At 46.7% G+C, this 15,293-nt stretch overlaps 1 protein-coding gene across 4 annotated transcripts in view; it reads right to left on the reverse strand.

The window, feature by feature from the left end:
• ADCY9 (adenylate cyclase 9) overlaps positions 1-13,064 on the reverse strand; it is a 725,821-nt gene extending 712,757 nt beyond the window's left edge. Inside the window, exons 1-2 of one of the 4 annotated variants that reach the window (XM_069646827.1) lie at positions 13,009-13,064; positions 9,644-11,480 (exon numbers count right to left, since the gene is read on the reverse strand). In XM_069646827.1, the coding sequence (XP_069502928.1) occupies positions 9,644-11,315 (1,672 nt within the window). In that variant the 5' untranslated portion in view covers positions 11,316-11,480; positions 13,009-13,064. Of the gene's footprint in view, positions 1-9,643; positions 11,486-12,604; positions 12,981-13,008 lie in introns of those variants that run through there. The other 3 variants (XM_069646826.1, XM_069646829.1, XM_069646828.1) reach the window with 3 other exon arrangements.
• Positions 13,065-15,293: the final 2,229 nt, after the last annotated feature.

Genomic DNA, 15,293 nt, shown 5'->3' on the forward strand with positions numbered 1-15,293 from the left:
CACTGAACCTGGGTCTTTGAAACTGCATGCATCAACCCAGCAGCAAAGCGATCTTGCCTTTTGACCCTCTCTCTCCGCCAACCTTATCCAGCCCACTCTCTTTCAAATCCGCCAGAGCATCTGGAAATATGGCAATGGCAGCGCCGCATGATAGAAATCCCAGTAACGTAAAATAACATAAGCCATCTTCTGGTAACACATTACACTTCCACCCATTTGTATTCTGAAAACCATTCTTGTCTCTACATACCTTTCCCGGCACCTGAAGAAACGTATCCATATTTATAGTTAAATTAAAAAAACGACTATTGGGCAGCTACAAATCTTACTTATGCCATTGATGTGCATATAGTGTCCCCCAAAGAACAAGCTCTGACAAAGAGAAGGCCTTGACTGGGACGATGTCCGGAGCATAGGAACACTTGCACAGTGGGTATCGGATATCAGAAACGACTGCAGATTAGTTGTGTAGAGCCACTAAAATAAGTGGAACTGGGTAAAATAATAAACTGTGTGCCCTGTTAACAGTATCAGAAGTCCTACAGAACACTTGAAAATGACAAATTGTGCTCTTTGTTGCGAGTGTAAAAAACGCTTAAAGGGAAGACCTTCTGCTTACATAATCATATCGATGGCCTGCCAAGTCAACATGAACAACTACCTTGGTCAACAACCCTGCCCGGGAGACATGTGGGCAGGCACTACTGCAGAGTTGCGCTACGTGCCCTTGTGGACTGTAAAGAAATGCAAACAGACACCCAGTGAAGTGTTTGCTCGCCAAAATCTTAGCAAAGCTATGGATGTGCAACCAAGTGGAACCAACTGTGCATTAAAAAACTCTCCATTCGTTTACTCATATTGTGGCCACCTTGGGCAAATAACGGAAACTGCTCACCCAACCAATCCAGCAGGGCCGAACATGTGCTAGCATATCGGATATCCCTGATCGATTGTCCTGCTTTTCTGCCATTGCTCTGCCCATTTATAACGAGTTTAAGGGCTTGCTGTAAATTACTCAGACTGTTAGCAGTATCAACCAGTCTACTATTAACACATTTCCAACAAATCTAAGATGCCATCAGTCGGGATTAGATCAACAAAAAAAATGTTATCAAAAAAAGAAAATCACATCAAGACACATAAGATTAATGACTATCATTTTTCTTTTGTACATTACTTAAAACTGCAGATTCAACCTTAACAATACGTAACACGATACATGTATAGCTATATATAAAACACTAACATTTACAAACAGCATTCAAAACTTTAAAATACATTTATGATACTTACAATTTCATGCATTTCTTCAAAAAAGAGACAGAGAAAAAATGTATTTTGACTAAAATGGCATAAACGCAATTTTTAAAGGAAAACACATTTTTTAACTAAAAAGGCATATACATAATAAAACTCAAAATATGGTATCATCCCATTGTAACTTCAAGTTTCAAGTGATTTAAAAAACCCAACACTGCTAGGGCAAGTGAGGTCGGAGGACCATTCAAGCATCTCCTCCAAAATCTATCCTTTTCAACTAAATCACAATGTTTCGTATAAGAACCTAGATATGAAGTCCGACTGATGCTTCGGGGATTCCTACTCATAATTGTTTTTACATAATCTACAGTATGTGTCCTGCAGGTCAATTTCTTTACATCTTGATAGAATGTCATTGGTCAAGAATAAATTCCACCTAAACATCGTGAAATCGGACCTTTCTTTACAACATGGAAAGATCTTCAAGTAAGGCGCTAAAGCACCTAAACGTTTATGCTCATGTCTTAAATGGCTAGATAAAAGAAGCAAACCCATGATATTTATCAACAGTTACGCACCAATCATGTTGGTAAAGTACCTGCTTTAACCTATCAGGATTATCTCTCAAGTCCGTACCTGTTAGGCAAATATCGTATTACATAAATCAGTAAAGCTGTTCATCACCTTCTCTGCTCCTGTCACCACCAGGAAACCTAAATCTTCATACAGAGTATTCGGACACGGAGTTAAAAGTTTATTATAAAATGCTAAACATTGATCCATCCCTATAACTTTCAGCGTGCTCAAGTCCAACTCAAACCGAATTGCAATGAAGGGAACCGCAGATTGGCTACAATTGAAATCTTCCGATGCTGCCATATACTTGCCACAGGTTCACGCCAAGGCTTCTCAGTGAACGTGTCATTTCCCACCTGAACGGAAATGCAACATTCTGAAATTGATTGACCATTGTGATCCAATTAATTAGGGCTTTTTCACCCAAAATGATTTTACCTTCACTGCTTTAATGAGGTGAATGTTCGCCAAACCACTGTACACAGCGCCAACTCAAGTCAGGCGGAAAAGCCGACTCTGTACGTACATACCAAAAGACACCCGATTTCCGACAAGCAAATGCAACGTTTCAACTTGAAAACTAAGCAGAATTTCCACTCTACTTCCATTTGCCTCTATTTTCCTAATTCTTTTAATGAAGGACAAACAAAAGGGTTGGACCAAACAAGGCACCAAACTAAACGTGAAATTCCCTGGGGATGTTCAAATTGTATAGCTTTTTTCTTCCATCGGACAAGCCTCAGCGCCTGCAGGCCAATACAGTGGCAATTGACAGAGTAAAGGGGTTCTATGTGATACCCTCGAGATTTTTTAATGGAGGGAGAATTCATTCATCCTTTTTTATCTGTAGGACATTTTACCACAAAGGTATGCAGGGGGAGAACGCTGCAATCCTAACCTAGTCCCCCTTCTAGCTTATTTATTACCCTAACCCACCACCCAACAAACATTCGCAGGACCATTTGTTTAAAAAAAAAAAGATGATTGTAACTCTAAATTCTACAATAATTAACTAGAGCTAACCCAAAACATAACCATATGACTAAACAAATGTCAACAGACAAGTAAAACTACACAAAGCAAACCACATAACCAACACAACCCTCCCCAACATCCACAGTACCTGAAAGTAAACCATTTCACTCCACTTCATAACTCAATCCCGCATTACCCAAAAGATCAACAAAGCTTCCCCACAGTTCTTCATGAAGGGTTTCCTTGTTTTGTTTACAATACATACGATTTGCAATTCTATTATAATTATTGTCTTAAGCTATTGTGTCGTTTGTAACTCAATGACCTAAGATGTAGATTCTGTTGTTTTTGTTGTACCATGTTGAAAATAAGAAATAAATAGATTTTAAAAAAAATTTTGAGATAAGAAATTTCCCCGCATATCAGTCTTTGTCCTGCTTATGGGCAGTCCAGCACCGAAATGCTAGGCAATTGAAGAATTGAAGAATTGCCTAGCATTTCGGTGCTGGACTGCCCGTGGGCAGGACAAAGACTGATATGCGGGGATATTTTTCCTCTGTGAAAGGGACAGTGAGCTAAAGACTTGGTTGAGACTCTCCCAGGGGCCATCCACCCAAGAACAGGTCAATGAGCCGTGTTCGTGCTGGTAGAGAGACCTCCAGACCCCCTTTTGATTTGCATATTAAGTAACTTTGGGTCTCACCATAAGTTACCAGGGGAATCTAGACGTGGACCCCTTGCTCACTGTTCTCAGAGAGGCACAGCTCCACCTCACTGATGATGCCCAACAATGCTGAAACACGTGTATGGAGTTGCTGTTGGTACTCTTGTTCAGAAGGGAATTGCCTAGCATTTCGGTGCTGGACTGCCCGTGGGCAGGGCAAAGACTGATATGCGGGAATATTTTTCCTCTGTGAAAGGGACAGTGAGCTAAAGACTTGCTTGAGACTCTCCCAGGGGCCATCCACCCAAGAACAGGTCAGTGGGCCGTGTTCGTGCTAGTAGAGAGACTCCCAGACCCCCCTTTGCTTTCACAAGTCCCCCGCCCTCTTTTTTCAGAGGGCACCTTGATATGCTAATGTCTGCTGACACCACATTCAATTGGTATGTTAATGAGTCCCCCCCACTTTTTTTTTAGGACTTGACTCCTGGCCTGTGCCATGCACCATCAGCATGCTCTTCTCATGAACCCACCAAGCAAGCGTCGAGAGCGCGCTCCCCTTGCTTTGTCTGGGAGAGAGGATCTGCCTCTTTGCTTGGGGTCGCTGTTTGTGTGCCTGCAATAAGTGACGCTTTCTACGGCATTGTATTGGCCTTGCATTTTGATGAGATTTACAGCCGACCAAAAACGGTCTCTGTTCAAATGGAATAACATTTACATTCTTTTAATTGAATATTATGATGACGTCAAATACCACTAAAAGTGCAGATATTTTCCAAACAGTCGAAAGCACATTGTGTTGAAAAATATATGTATTCCCTCAAAGGCATATTTTTACCAAAATGCGTTTTCCATAGGTTATGCTGCCTTACTGCACACTGCTGCCATTTGTATGGTCTCCAAGCCATGTATGCTATGGCTTCTGTGTACGCTTTCCAAAAGTCCCCATAGGAAGGGATTTATTTCAGACTGGTCATATGGGGGTGTATGTTTATGTTTTTACCAGACGCCAGAGGGTATATAAAGTGCTATAGTCGAAAAGAAGGGAAGAGGCGGGTGTGAGAAACACCAGAAGGAAAGAAAAACGAGGCAGGGCCTAAAGTACACTAAGTTGGTTTGGCTGCTTGCATAGGACAAAACGCCCTAAAGCATCTTCAAAGCACTATAATTAAAGATGAGCTAGGTAGGTAGGTTTAGAGGAGTTTGAGCAAGTAAAGTATGCGTTAGACCACAACCCCTCAAGTAATGTATATGTAAAGCCGTGCAGAGCCCTCAACTGCAGACAGCTGCTCTATGCATTGACTGCTATATGCATGCTGTTTGCTTCGCTTTAAGTGGAGCATCCCATATTAGACGGTAGAGTCCCTCACCAAATTAGGTGCAGCTAGCAAACCACACAGCTCCCAAAAGCCAACACATAAAAACTGCTAGTACCATGTGGGTGGACATCAGCTTTGACAAAATGGGCACTTATTGTCAATGGGCAATCCCAAAAGCAATGCATTGGGCCTCATTACACGGAAGGCGGTAACCATGGCGCCATTAGCGCCATGGTTGCCGCCGGTATTTTACCGAGTCCACCATGGTGAATGGCGGAATTACCGCCCCATTCCAAGGTGTGCGGGGGCGGTAATTCCCCATACACCATGGCACTTCCCCATTCCCATTTTTGCCCCATAGGGCTCAATGGGAATGGGGAAGGCGGTAATTACGGTACCACAAATTGCGGTACCGTAATTGCCTCCAAGGTCCCTTTGCGGGTCCCGTCCTTAACGGCTGGCAAAACCAGCCGTTAAGGTAGGGACCCGCGAAGGGACCTGGTAGTAAGGCGGTAAGGGATTCTGTGTAATGAGGCCCATTGTTTATCATACATGTTCAGTCAGCAGTCTGAAGAACTCACACGACAAACTAAAGCACGTCAAGGGCATGACAAAAGCCATTAGGCACTATACACCTATCACAAAAAACATATGACATGTGAGTAGGGGCAGCTCAGAGCACATAAAGCTTTAAATGTAGCGATTGTACAGGTGTTTGCCACATCTTGTCCCGGAGGCACGATGACTGTAGACCAGCAACTACCACCAAGGTGGTTTCCAGAAAAATAGCTGTTCAAGGCGAGTGGGTAGCTAATACGATACACACCTAAATGCTGAGAGCTTAACAATAGGAAGCAGATTTAACCTGAGCACAGCAAACGACCTGTTACAACCCGACACCTCCCCGCACGGGCATTAATAAGAAAGTCTTTCCCGTCATTTGGATAAGGCCAATGCTTTCCACACAGGGTGGGGGCTGAGGCACTCTCCATCAGAGCAAATGAAGTCCCCAGGAGTACCGGGCCTCTATCAACTCCTTGAACCCCCCAATTTTAGAGTTGAACCCACTCCCACACACTCCAAGGCCGCTGCTTCCGGGTGAAGCGATGCAGGCCACGCTCGAGGAGCACGCATGCGCGCTCTAGGTTGCTTGGAGAGTTATAGGGGTATTGGCAGAAGGTGGCTAATTTAGTACTCAATTATTTCATTAACGATGTACAACATGATCAATTTTTAAGAGACCGTCAATCAGGAGAAAGTTAAAGATCGTTTTCGCGAGCAGAGCAAAAAAAAGAAAAAAAACACTAAGGGCGAAACCATCAATTCGGTTCGGCTGGACTTAGCACCCGGTCGACAAGCAGCCATCAATCACAGCGAGACCTGGTCAGAGTAGCAGTTTGAACACTTGAAAAAAAGGCACACACTTCACAATACAGGTTTCACGTGAGCTGTCAGAGCTACTTAAGACATCCGGACAAAGCCAGGCTGACTCCCCAATCCTCTATGGCCGCAGTTCTGACATCAACCCTAGGGAATGCAGGGAATTCTTAAGTCACAAGACTTTCAAAATAAACGATACATTTGCGAGCGAAAAGGCTGCTTTTTGGCAGGGAAGAGGGAGAGTGCGCAGGGTGGTATCCGGAGGGCGTTATACTATATCGCCTATAACCCTCCTCGGGGTGTCTACGTACTAGCATCCCTGACCTACCTCCCAGGTCAGACAACTTAATCCACTTCAAAGCGGTTAATGGTTTTGTGCCGCAGGATACCTAGACGGGCAGATTTCTTTACATCAAGGTGCCTAGTTTATACTGCCCATAAAATAAAGCAAAACATGGATTCTCCCACCTGGCCTGGTCTTACTTTCGCTGGGAAGGGCCCAGGCACACAGCAGCGCCAAATGGAACCCGGGAAGGACATTTCGTCCAGCCGTCCTAGAAAGGAGAAGGACTGGACCATTTGTCTGCTGCGAGCACTGCAGCAGAGAAAGGGGTTGGTTTACGCCTGAGAAAGAACGTGTGGGTGTGGAAACTTCAACAGGAATTTGCCACCTTCAGATTCATTTGGTTGGTTCGAACTAGGAGTGGTACCTCAGGCAAAAGACCACTAAGGAGTGATTTGCTAGGCAGTGCACACCAATATTGGGCGATCCATGAAACAGTAAGGGTGCTGAATTTAGAACTCGGAAATGTATGCTGCGATTCAACAACTAATGCTATAGGGCAGAAGACAGCACCCGACTGATTTCCACATTTTGTGGACCGACTTGTTCAATCAATTTTATGTTTCATGTTGTAGTGTTTGGCTGTCAATTTATTGTTTTACCCTTGTTTGTATTATAGCGCCTTGAAGCTGGTCCCCCCTGGTAAAATGCTAAATATATCTACTACTAGAACTCCCATTAGCCATATCCAGAAGTCAATGGGGATGATCATGATAGCAGTAGGGCAAAACTGCTTTAAATCCACATATTGCAGACCCAGGTTTTAGGGCGACAACCACCCAGAGAGACTAAAAGCACCTTGTCTAATCTACACACACAACAGAGCTGTTTTTACATAGACATAGCAGTATGCAGACACTCTTCCGAAAACTGAGGCAGGTAAGTCCTATGAGTATGTTGCTATGCTGAACATGTTTTTAAGACAGGCGTAATGAGTGAAATAAGGGGTTAAGTTTACCGTTTCAGTAAATACAGCAAGCCCCCCTTCTTAAGTGCAGTTGCCCATCAGACTTTTCGCAGAGGGCCCTACCTGGTTCCTTGGCGAGTTGGAGAACAGAGCCAGCATCAGGCCTGCAGCTTTGGCTGGAAGAATATAGGACGTTCTCAGGACAAATTGCAATCCCTGAGGGACCTACGCTTCATTGTATATTCGGCACAGTTGACATGTTAACGTTACAAATTCCCCATGGAGAGTATTGCAATGAGATCATACCTCCATCGGTTCACTGGTAAATGTTAAATGTTAGCCCAGATTGCTCTCGTCAGCCTAAACTGTCCTCCAATTTCTACATTTTGGGTACTTCTTTAATTGCAATGATGCTGGGAGGCCAATCCCTTTGATTTCAGTGCCGAAAAAGTTAGGAGGTCGTTGTGGTTTATTTAAAATGGTATCTATAGTATGCTTTCTTTTGCCCGTACATGCAATAACAAAGGTTAAGCCCACAGTCAGCCTGAACTGGTGCCAAACAGCACGCCCTTTGGACATTGGTTGCATCTCCTTGTATTAGCTTCAACTGGTGGCAAACTGCACACCCTTTGGGCACTGGGGAGTGTGGAGGAGAGAAAGGCCAGGAGAGTAAAGGCAATGCCACAAAGTTATGGGCGCGAGGAGAATGAGGTCTATGCACCTGCATCGTCATGCCTAATCGCACACGAGGACCGTGGTAGGTGGCACATGAAGGGCTTTCAGGAATTCATGAGAACGGCTGACGTTTCATTAGAACGTGGCTAAGCAGGAGGCATACAGTGGCACACTCGTACACAGAAGGCGGGCTGTTACCAAAGAAGACAAGGTCATTTTTCTTCGCCTTGCAATGTCTACATCTGGTTTGCTCCTAAATGGCACCCGACAATCCTGGCGGTGCCTTACTTCTGTTCAGCTGCTCACCATTTCTTACCCGCCATGAGTCCATTGTCGCCCACCATTGGCTGGTGCCATGCACGTTTTGAGCCCCAATTTAAAGGATCATTTACAAAATGCCAACAGCTTGTTATCTTATTCAGCTTGGCTGCTCCTTCTTAAATCCACACGAGAGAAAAGTAGATTCAACCAGTTACTACCCAGAGAGATTAAGAGCAAGTAAACGAGTGAGGATAAACTGAATAGACTACGAACATGCCAGCTCTTAGGTGACATCGCACACCTGCCTTTTGGTTGTTAATTTGGCAAAATTAGTAATTCAGAGTTTTTAATCTTTCCAAACAAAGCCGCAGCTAGGCTCTGGGCCCCAAAATCTTGCTGCAGTAGCCCTCAGCCATGTCACACCAACCTCTGTCCGAACTTGCGGAGCGACTCATCAGCGGCCATGAGTTTGCAATCCTGGATATTCACAAGCCTTAACATTTGGTCTCTTGGGCAGGTGAATAACACAAAAAACAAGTGACACAACTACTGGCCCAGAGGCTGGCCTCTCTCTTACAGTTATACTATAAATGCAGGGCTCTGGGCCATTGGCTAGTGATATGTATTATTGGCGACTAAGAAAAGGTGTGCCGTGTCTAGGTGCGGAATTGAAGTGGAGAGCACGCTTTTCTATTGCTGGCTATTAAGTGGCAATTTGAAATGTTCCCTCTGGGAATATCACACTTTTATAAAGGTTTCCATGCCAGGCTCAAGCACTGTAAATGTGTCATTACACCAAGTGAATCTATTCAATGTATTTACCTCAGAGATTTCATGGGGTAAAACCATACCGTACTCAGGATTGAGACTGCAGGGTGCACACAAACATCTGATGCGAGTGTTTGGCTCACTGGGCCATCTTGCTGACCTATGCTTCATAAGTCTCTGGAGAAAGAAAGGTGTTCTGGGTGTGTGTTATGGTTGGGGTAGACTGGTACCTGACTTCTGCAATACACGAACAATCCCCAAAACGGTAAAACGGTGGCACTGAGCAGATGCTATCAGTCATCGTAACACACCAAGGGCCTGGTTTATTAAAATGTTTTAACATTGGAAAGTTACACTGAAAACATTTTTGTAAATCTGTAAATTGGGACCTAAAGGTTTACAATATAAGCCTCTGACATGCCCAGTAACAATACGCCTCTCAGCAACTACTCCTTAATGCACAATTAGGTAACACATGAGAGAAACACATAAGATTAGAAACTATTTCTGGCCCCTACCTTTCAGCTGCTCAGCTACAACAATCTGACCAACTCGCTCGACCACCAGGCTATCCTCCATTATGTAGCGGTCATCCAAGTATTTTGCTGTGGCTTCCGAAATATGGACCTTCCCCGCAACCCCAAGCTGTTCCATAAGGTTGGCCAAATTCACATCATTTGACCACACATCAAATTTAAACCTCCTCATTCCCAGAATGCCGCACAGCACGGTGCCAGTATGGACGCCCACCCTCATGTTCACCATCTCTTTCTTTTCCTGGCAGAATTGCTCAATGGCTTCGATCATACCAAGGCCCATTTCGATACAGCAGTAGGCATGATCTGCTCTGGGCTCCGGGCACCCTGCCACGCAGTAGTAGCAGTCGCCCAGCGTGCTGATTTTTTCACATTTGGTGTCCTCACACAGGCGGTCAAAGCGGCCAAACAGGTCATTCAACAAACCCACCAGGGCATGAGCCGACTTATTGGCACTCATTTTTGTGAAGCCAACAATGTCGGCAAACAAAATGCTGACCTGCTCAATCCGTTGCATTTTAAATGGGCGGAAGATGATGGGTGTTTTCTGTATGGAAGATTTCTTCTTCCGGTTCTTTGGACTGGACGTCGAGTGGCGCTTCACCGAGTTCTCGCTTTCATCGTCCCCCTGCTTCATGAGGTCATCGGCAATGATCCGGGGCATGACCGAATGGATCATCCGCTCCTTCAGCGCCTTCTCCACCTCCAGATCCTTCCCGTGCATGATGGACTGTCCCACTTTCAAGAAGGTGCTCCTAGAGCGTACCTCTGACATTATAAATAAGTGGATCCCAATGGCGTGAACGCAGATGTGCAGTAAGGCCTTGCTCAACAGCTCTGAATGTACAACTCTGGTTGCCGTTGGCGTGAAGCAGTCCTCGTCCCGGAACTGATAGCCAAACGTTTCAAAAAGTACAGAGTAGACTAGTCCAAGTAACAGGCTTAAATACAGGGGCATATGCATCACGGAGTACAGCAGAAGGAGAACTTCCACGCAAATGGAAAAACTCCCAACCTGAGAGAGGCAGGTGGCATTGGATGTTGTGGTGTGGTTGAAAAGATCACCGCTCTTGGACCCCTGAGACAAATCTTGTACTTGGGTTGCCAATGTCAGCATGAAAACCAAGAGCGTTGTCAACAGGGACACCCAAGTGTAATGTCGCGCATACATTTTAGTGAAGGTGAACACAAAAATGGCAACGCAGATAAGAAGGAAGCACAGAGCGGGCACCAAGTGAGCAATAGAGTTCGACCTCATGTAGACCACAAAATAAACGCACCAAACAAGGCAGGCGACTATGATGTAAAATACAGCGTAACGAAAACGCCGCTGCGTCTGTGGGAAGCACCTCTCCATGCAGGCCTCCTCCAGGTTGTTGGAATCAAACTTGGGGTTCCACCATTTGGAGCTGGCCCTTTCGAAGAGCTGGGGCAACTTCTTCTTCTTGCGCAGTCCGGCGGTGCCCCCTCTCTTTACCCCGGACTCCCCGGAGCTGCAGCTGGAGGAGATGCTGTACTTGCAGTGCTTGGGGATGGAGGAGGGTGGCGGTTTGCTGTTGATCTTCACTGTCACGCTATGGCTGTCCCCCGCAGCATCACAGCTGACCTCTGTGTTGTGCTGCAGTAGCTGCTGGCTTGCTGGGGACGAGGCCATGTTGACACTGCGTTTCAGGCCTCACTGGTGTGCGCTTCGGGGCCTTCTTTCCAGCCAACTCAGTGCTTTCCCATCCACATCACACTTCCAGCCCGCTTCCTTGAGCGTTCAGTTGCTCCCATGCTCCCCGGAATCCCAGGAAATTCTGTCCTTGCAGGCGTCTTCCTGTCCTTGCAAGAAAGAAGGGGAAACAAACGTTAGGCAGAAAAACGGGAGGCATCATTCTCTGCAGCAAAAATGAGCTCTGCTGCATTTCTATGCTGCGAAACTAAACCATGTGTCAGAGGCCTGCCTCTCCCCTCCCCCGTTCATCTCGCTGGGAATTTTTCTGAACTGCAGAGGGGATGGCTCGGAATAATATTCCCCTCAAATTCCTATATCTCCTCTGCACGGCTTGCCGCCATACTCCACTTGTCTAGATGAGCAACCCTCATCTCTTCTTTCGTGTATGGAACAGGAGGGGCACTCAGACTAATGCACCCGCAGAATGCGGATAGGGATCGGTCAAATGTGCCCCTTTGCCCCCTCCCCCCCAGCACATTTCCTCTGCAGAAACCCTTTGCCACGAGGGCAGCGAGAGGGGGCTGATCCGTTACACACGTGGGGATCCCTAACATATGGCACCTGCCCCTCATGTGTTTAGAGCCCAATAGAAGAAATGCACATATTTGGAGTGGGAGGGGAGGGGAGGGGAGGAAGGTCAAGTGTAATGACATACAGAAGGGGAAAAGGTGCAGGAAAGGACTAAGGAGGGGGCAGAGAGCGACACACACACAAGGACGGACACATGTTTGAGACAACAGAAGGCAAGGCGGGGGGGGCGGGGGGGGGGTGAACAACCGGTAGCAAGGAACTGAAAGGACGTAACCCCCACCCCCCCCCCCCCCTCCTGAGAACAATAGGAAACAAAGTATGACTGGGGCACGGACAGAAAGAGGTCACAGAAGCAGACCCAATAGCCACAAAAGCAGGAGACTGGGGCGAGAAGCTGAGGGGTGCCCAGAAGGGAATACGGAAGCTGAAAAAAGGTGCATGTAAGCAAAAATGGATTGGGGGCCGGAGGGGGGGGGGGGGAGAGGGGGCTAAGAACTCCAGAGCAGAAATGCGAGCACAGAAGCAAAAACGGGCGGGGTGATGGGGGCAGGGACGGAAGGGTGCACCGAAGCAGTAAGGGAATACACAACAAGGTACCACAGAAGAATAAAGGGGGCGCAGTGACGCAGAAAAGCTAAAAGAGGGGATAGCGAACAACAGCACTGTCTCATTCCATCCGTTCAGCTCGTGCTTACATTTTTTTGGGAGGTGGTAGGGGGGATCGGACAGACGGCCGAGGAGGAGAGAACACCGAAGACCCCCTTTTCCGGGGGCGTCTACGTGTGTGTGTCAGTGCTGGAAGGGCGCTTGGCCCCTTTCGCTATGCGGGAGGGTCTGTCCCAATCTACGCCAGCGGACCCCCAACCATCGGGCCTGGGCCGGAGAGGGCTCCACTCCGGGGCTGCTCTACTCCAAGCCGTGCAGCGGCCGCTGCTTGCGAGCCCCCCCGCCCCGGCTCTTTTCCCGGAGCTCCCAGCGTCTAAGCTTGCTTTTTGCCCGTGAATCCCTCCGACAGCGGGCATGCACGCCAGCTCTAGCTGCCTGTCTTTCCCATGGCTGGGCTACCAGTGCCCCCCGGGCGGCCCCGTCTCTCACTCACCATCTTCCGACTGTCACCCGCGACATGTCTGTGCGCAGCTCGCCCCCGCCCTGCTGTGCCCGCCCCTGGCACGCTATGCCCGCCCCCGGCCCGCTGTGCCCGCCCTCACAGCCGGCCCCGCGCGCACCCCTCCTGCCATGGGCCACTCCCCGCGGGCACGCGCTCGCGCTCGTCCTCTACTTCTCCCCCTCCGCTCCAGGTCTGAGCCTGTACCCTCCCTCCCACATATCAAGGGCAGTAGTTGGCCATTTCGTTGTGCTGCTGGATGCAATATCGGCCTGTCCTCCAGTCCGAAGAGCCCGCCCGACCATGCTAGTTAGTGTGTGAGCCACCGTAGTCCCGTTTAATGTGTTAGCGGTCTGTGGTGCCAGTCCTTTTGACCAAGCAATGTTACAGACCCAATGTTCTTCTATATGTTCTGCACGCGATACCATGAAGTGTTTCCCGGGACTACGCAACAACAACTTACACATAAAGTAAATAATTCCAATTCCGGTTATGGGCCACTTTTTATTGGTACCCAGACCTATCCTTTTAGTTTTGTCTGTTAAGCCTAAACTATTGTATTGGAGTACAGGTAGGAGAGAGATGGGTTCTCAGGAAGTACAGACCTCTTGTGGGTGTTGTTTGGGTACTAACCCACCTATTAACTGCCCCTGGCCATGCTAACCCCTGTGGTCATTTGCACCCAATGTCAACACCCACAAAAAAACCCTCCTAGGTTCACTTTGAGCTAGCTTTATCATGGAGTAGGTAGTGCCTGCCAGTGTTATTTCTAACAGTCTTGCGAGAGTTAGGTAAATGCACTACTGGTGTAATAAATATGTCTTAACCAAGGGTGCCCCCAGTCACTCGATTTATAAGCAGTGTGCATTTATTCACAGTAGCGTCCTTTAAAAAATAAGCATTGGCAAAGCCACATGTTTTGGCTTCTATATTGGTATTAGATCAGCATTTGCCAGGCACTGTCATCATATGCATGTTTAAGTTACGTGCGCGGTTTAGCAGCTGTTACCATATCATGGCCGGGTAGCAGTACACAGTAGAAACAACTATTGGCTTGGCTAGCACTTGTATGTGAATACTTGTTATTGCTGCTCTTCGAATAGACCATAAACACAGCCGTCTCCTGCCAATTTAGATAACCCAGTCACTAACAAGCTCTCATGTCCATTCCTATCCCTTATATATGATAGGTTATTTATAAAACGCTTAATACTCAGAGGTTTGTAAGTGCGGACCGAACCTTGTTTCCAAGGCGATCACGTTGCCCCTGCGCTATCCTCCCAAGAATTGTCTATGCTCGACAAGTCAAGGGTTTATTAATTCTGTTCAAAATGTCCTGTGAACACTACTTTAGGGCAGTATTTTTGGAATGTCGCTTTATTTTTTCTCTTAATCGTTCTTTACCACCATTATTCTAATAATGGATTTGTTCAGTTGACTACACAAGTCTTTTGTACAGATAATGTGCAGAAAGAGATTACACTGCCTCCCATGACACCCCAGAATCCCCAGGTCTCCCTGTTCCTTCTGTGTATTTTATTCATTTATATGTACACTACTATACTGCTTTCTTGCTAGGTACATGCTATGCCAATCCCATATCTGCATATGTAGATTAATTTAATTTTGTGCCAAGTGAAGACAGAGGTCAATGTATGGCCCTCACAACCCCCACACGACTCTCACCCCAAAGATAGAGACAAGACAGATGCACCTCACTCTTAGGCTCTAAACCGCCATCCTTGATGTATCGCAGATGTGAGAAACGTTACTCTCTCAGGCAGCCATGCAGGCCATACCTCCTCAATAATCTGGAGAAGATGTAGATGCCATAAATTGAACAAGTCGACTTACTGCAAATCAAGAAATCAATGACGTAATTTATTTATTTATTGTGCATTCGTTAGGCACTTATACAGTAAGTCCATTCTGTTTCAAAGTGTCCACAAAGCAACAGGGAGGGAACATGGGATTGAAAAACAATGAATATTTTGGAAGATAAAGACAAACCTACTATACCTTGTGAGTATTCAGAACGTGCAAGTGCAACGAGAAGAGTGGAAGTGGGGCTGGGGGTAAGTATTGGAATGTCCATGTTCGTGGGTGAGCAGCAGATGAAGTGCATAGTATGGTAAGTGCTATGCAACCTGGTGCCACATTGGGTAGAATGTGCAAGCCTACAGGATTGAGGCCAGTGGGTGCCAAGACAAGTGCTAAAAGGTAGGCAGAGGCTGCAGCCATGGGGTATGGGAGGCCAGGTCCCCGAGGATACAGAAGGG

The sequence above is a fragment of the Ambystoma mexicanum genome, chromosome 2q (assembly GCF_040938575.1).
Source record: "Ambystoma mexicanum isolate Mex_15411 chromosome 2q, UKY_AmexF1_1, whole genome shotgun sequence".
Lineage (NCBI taxonomy): Eukaryota > Metazoa > Chordata > Amphibia > Caudata > Ambystomatidae > Ambystoma > Ambystoma mexicanum.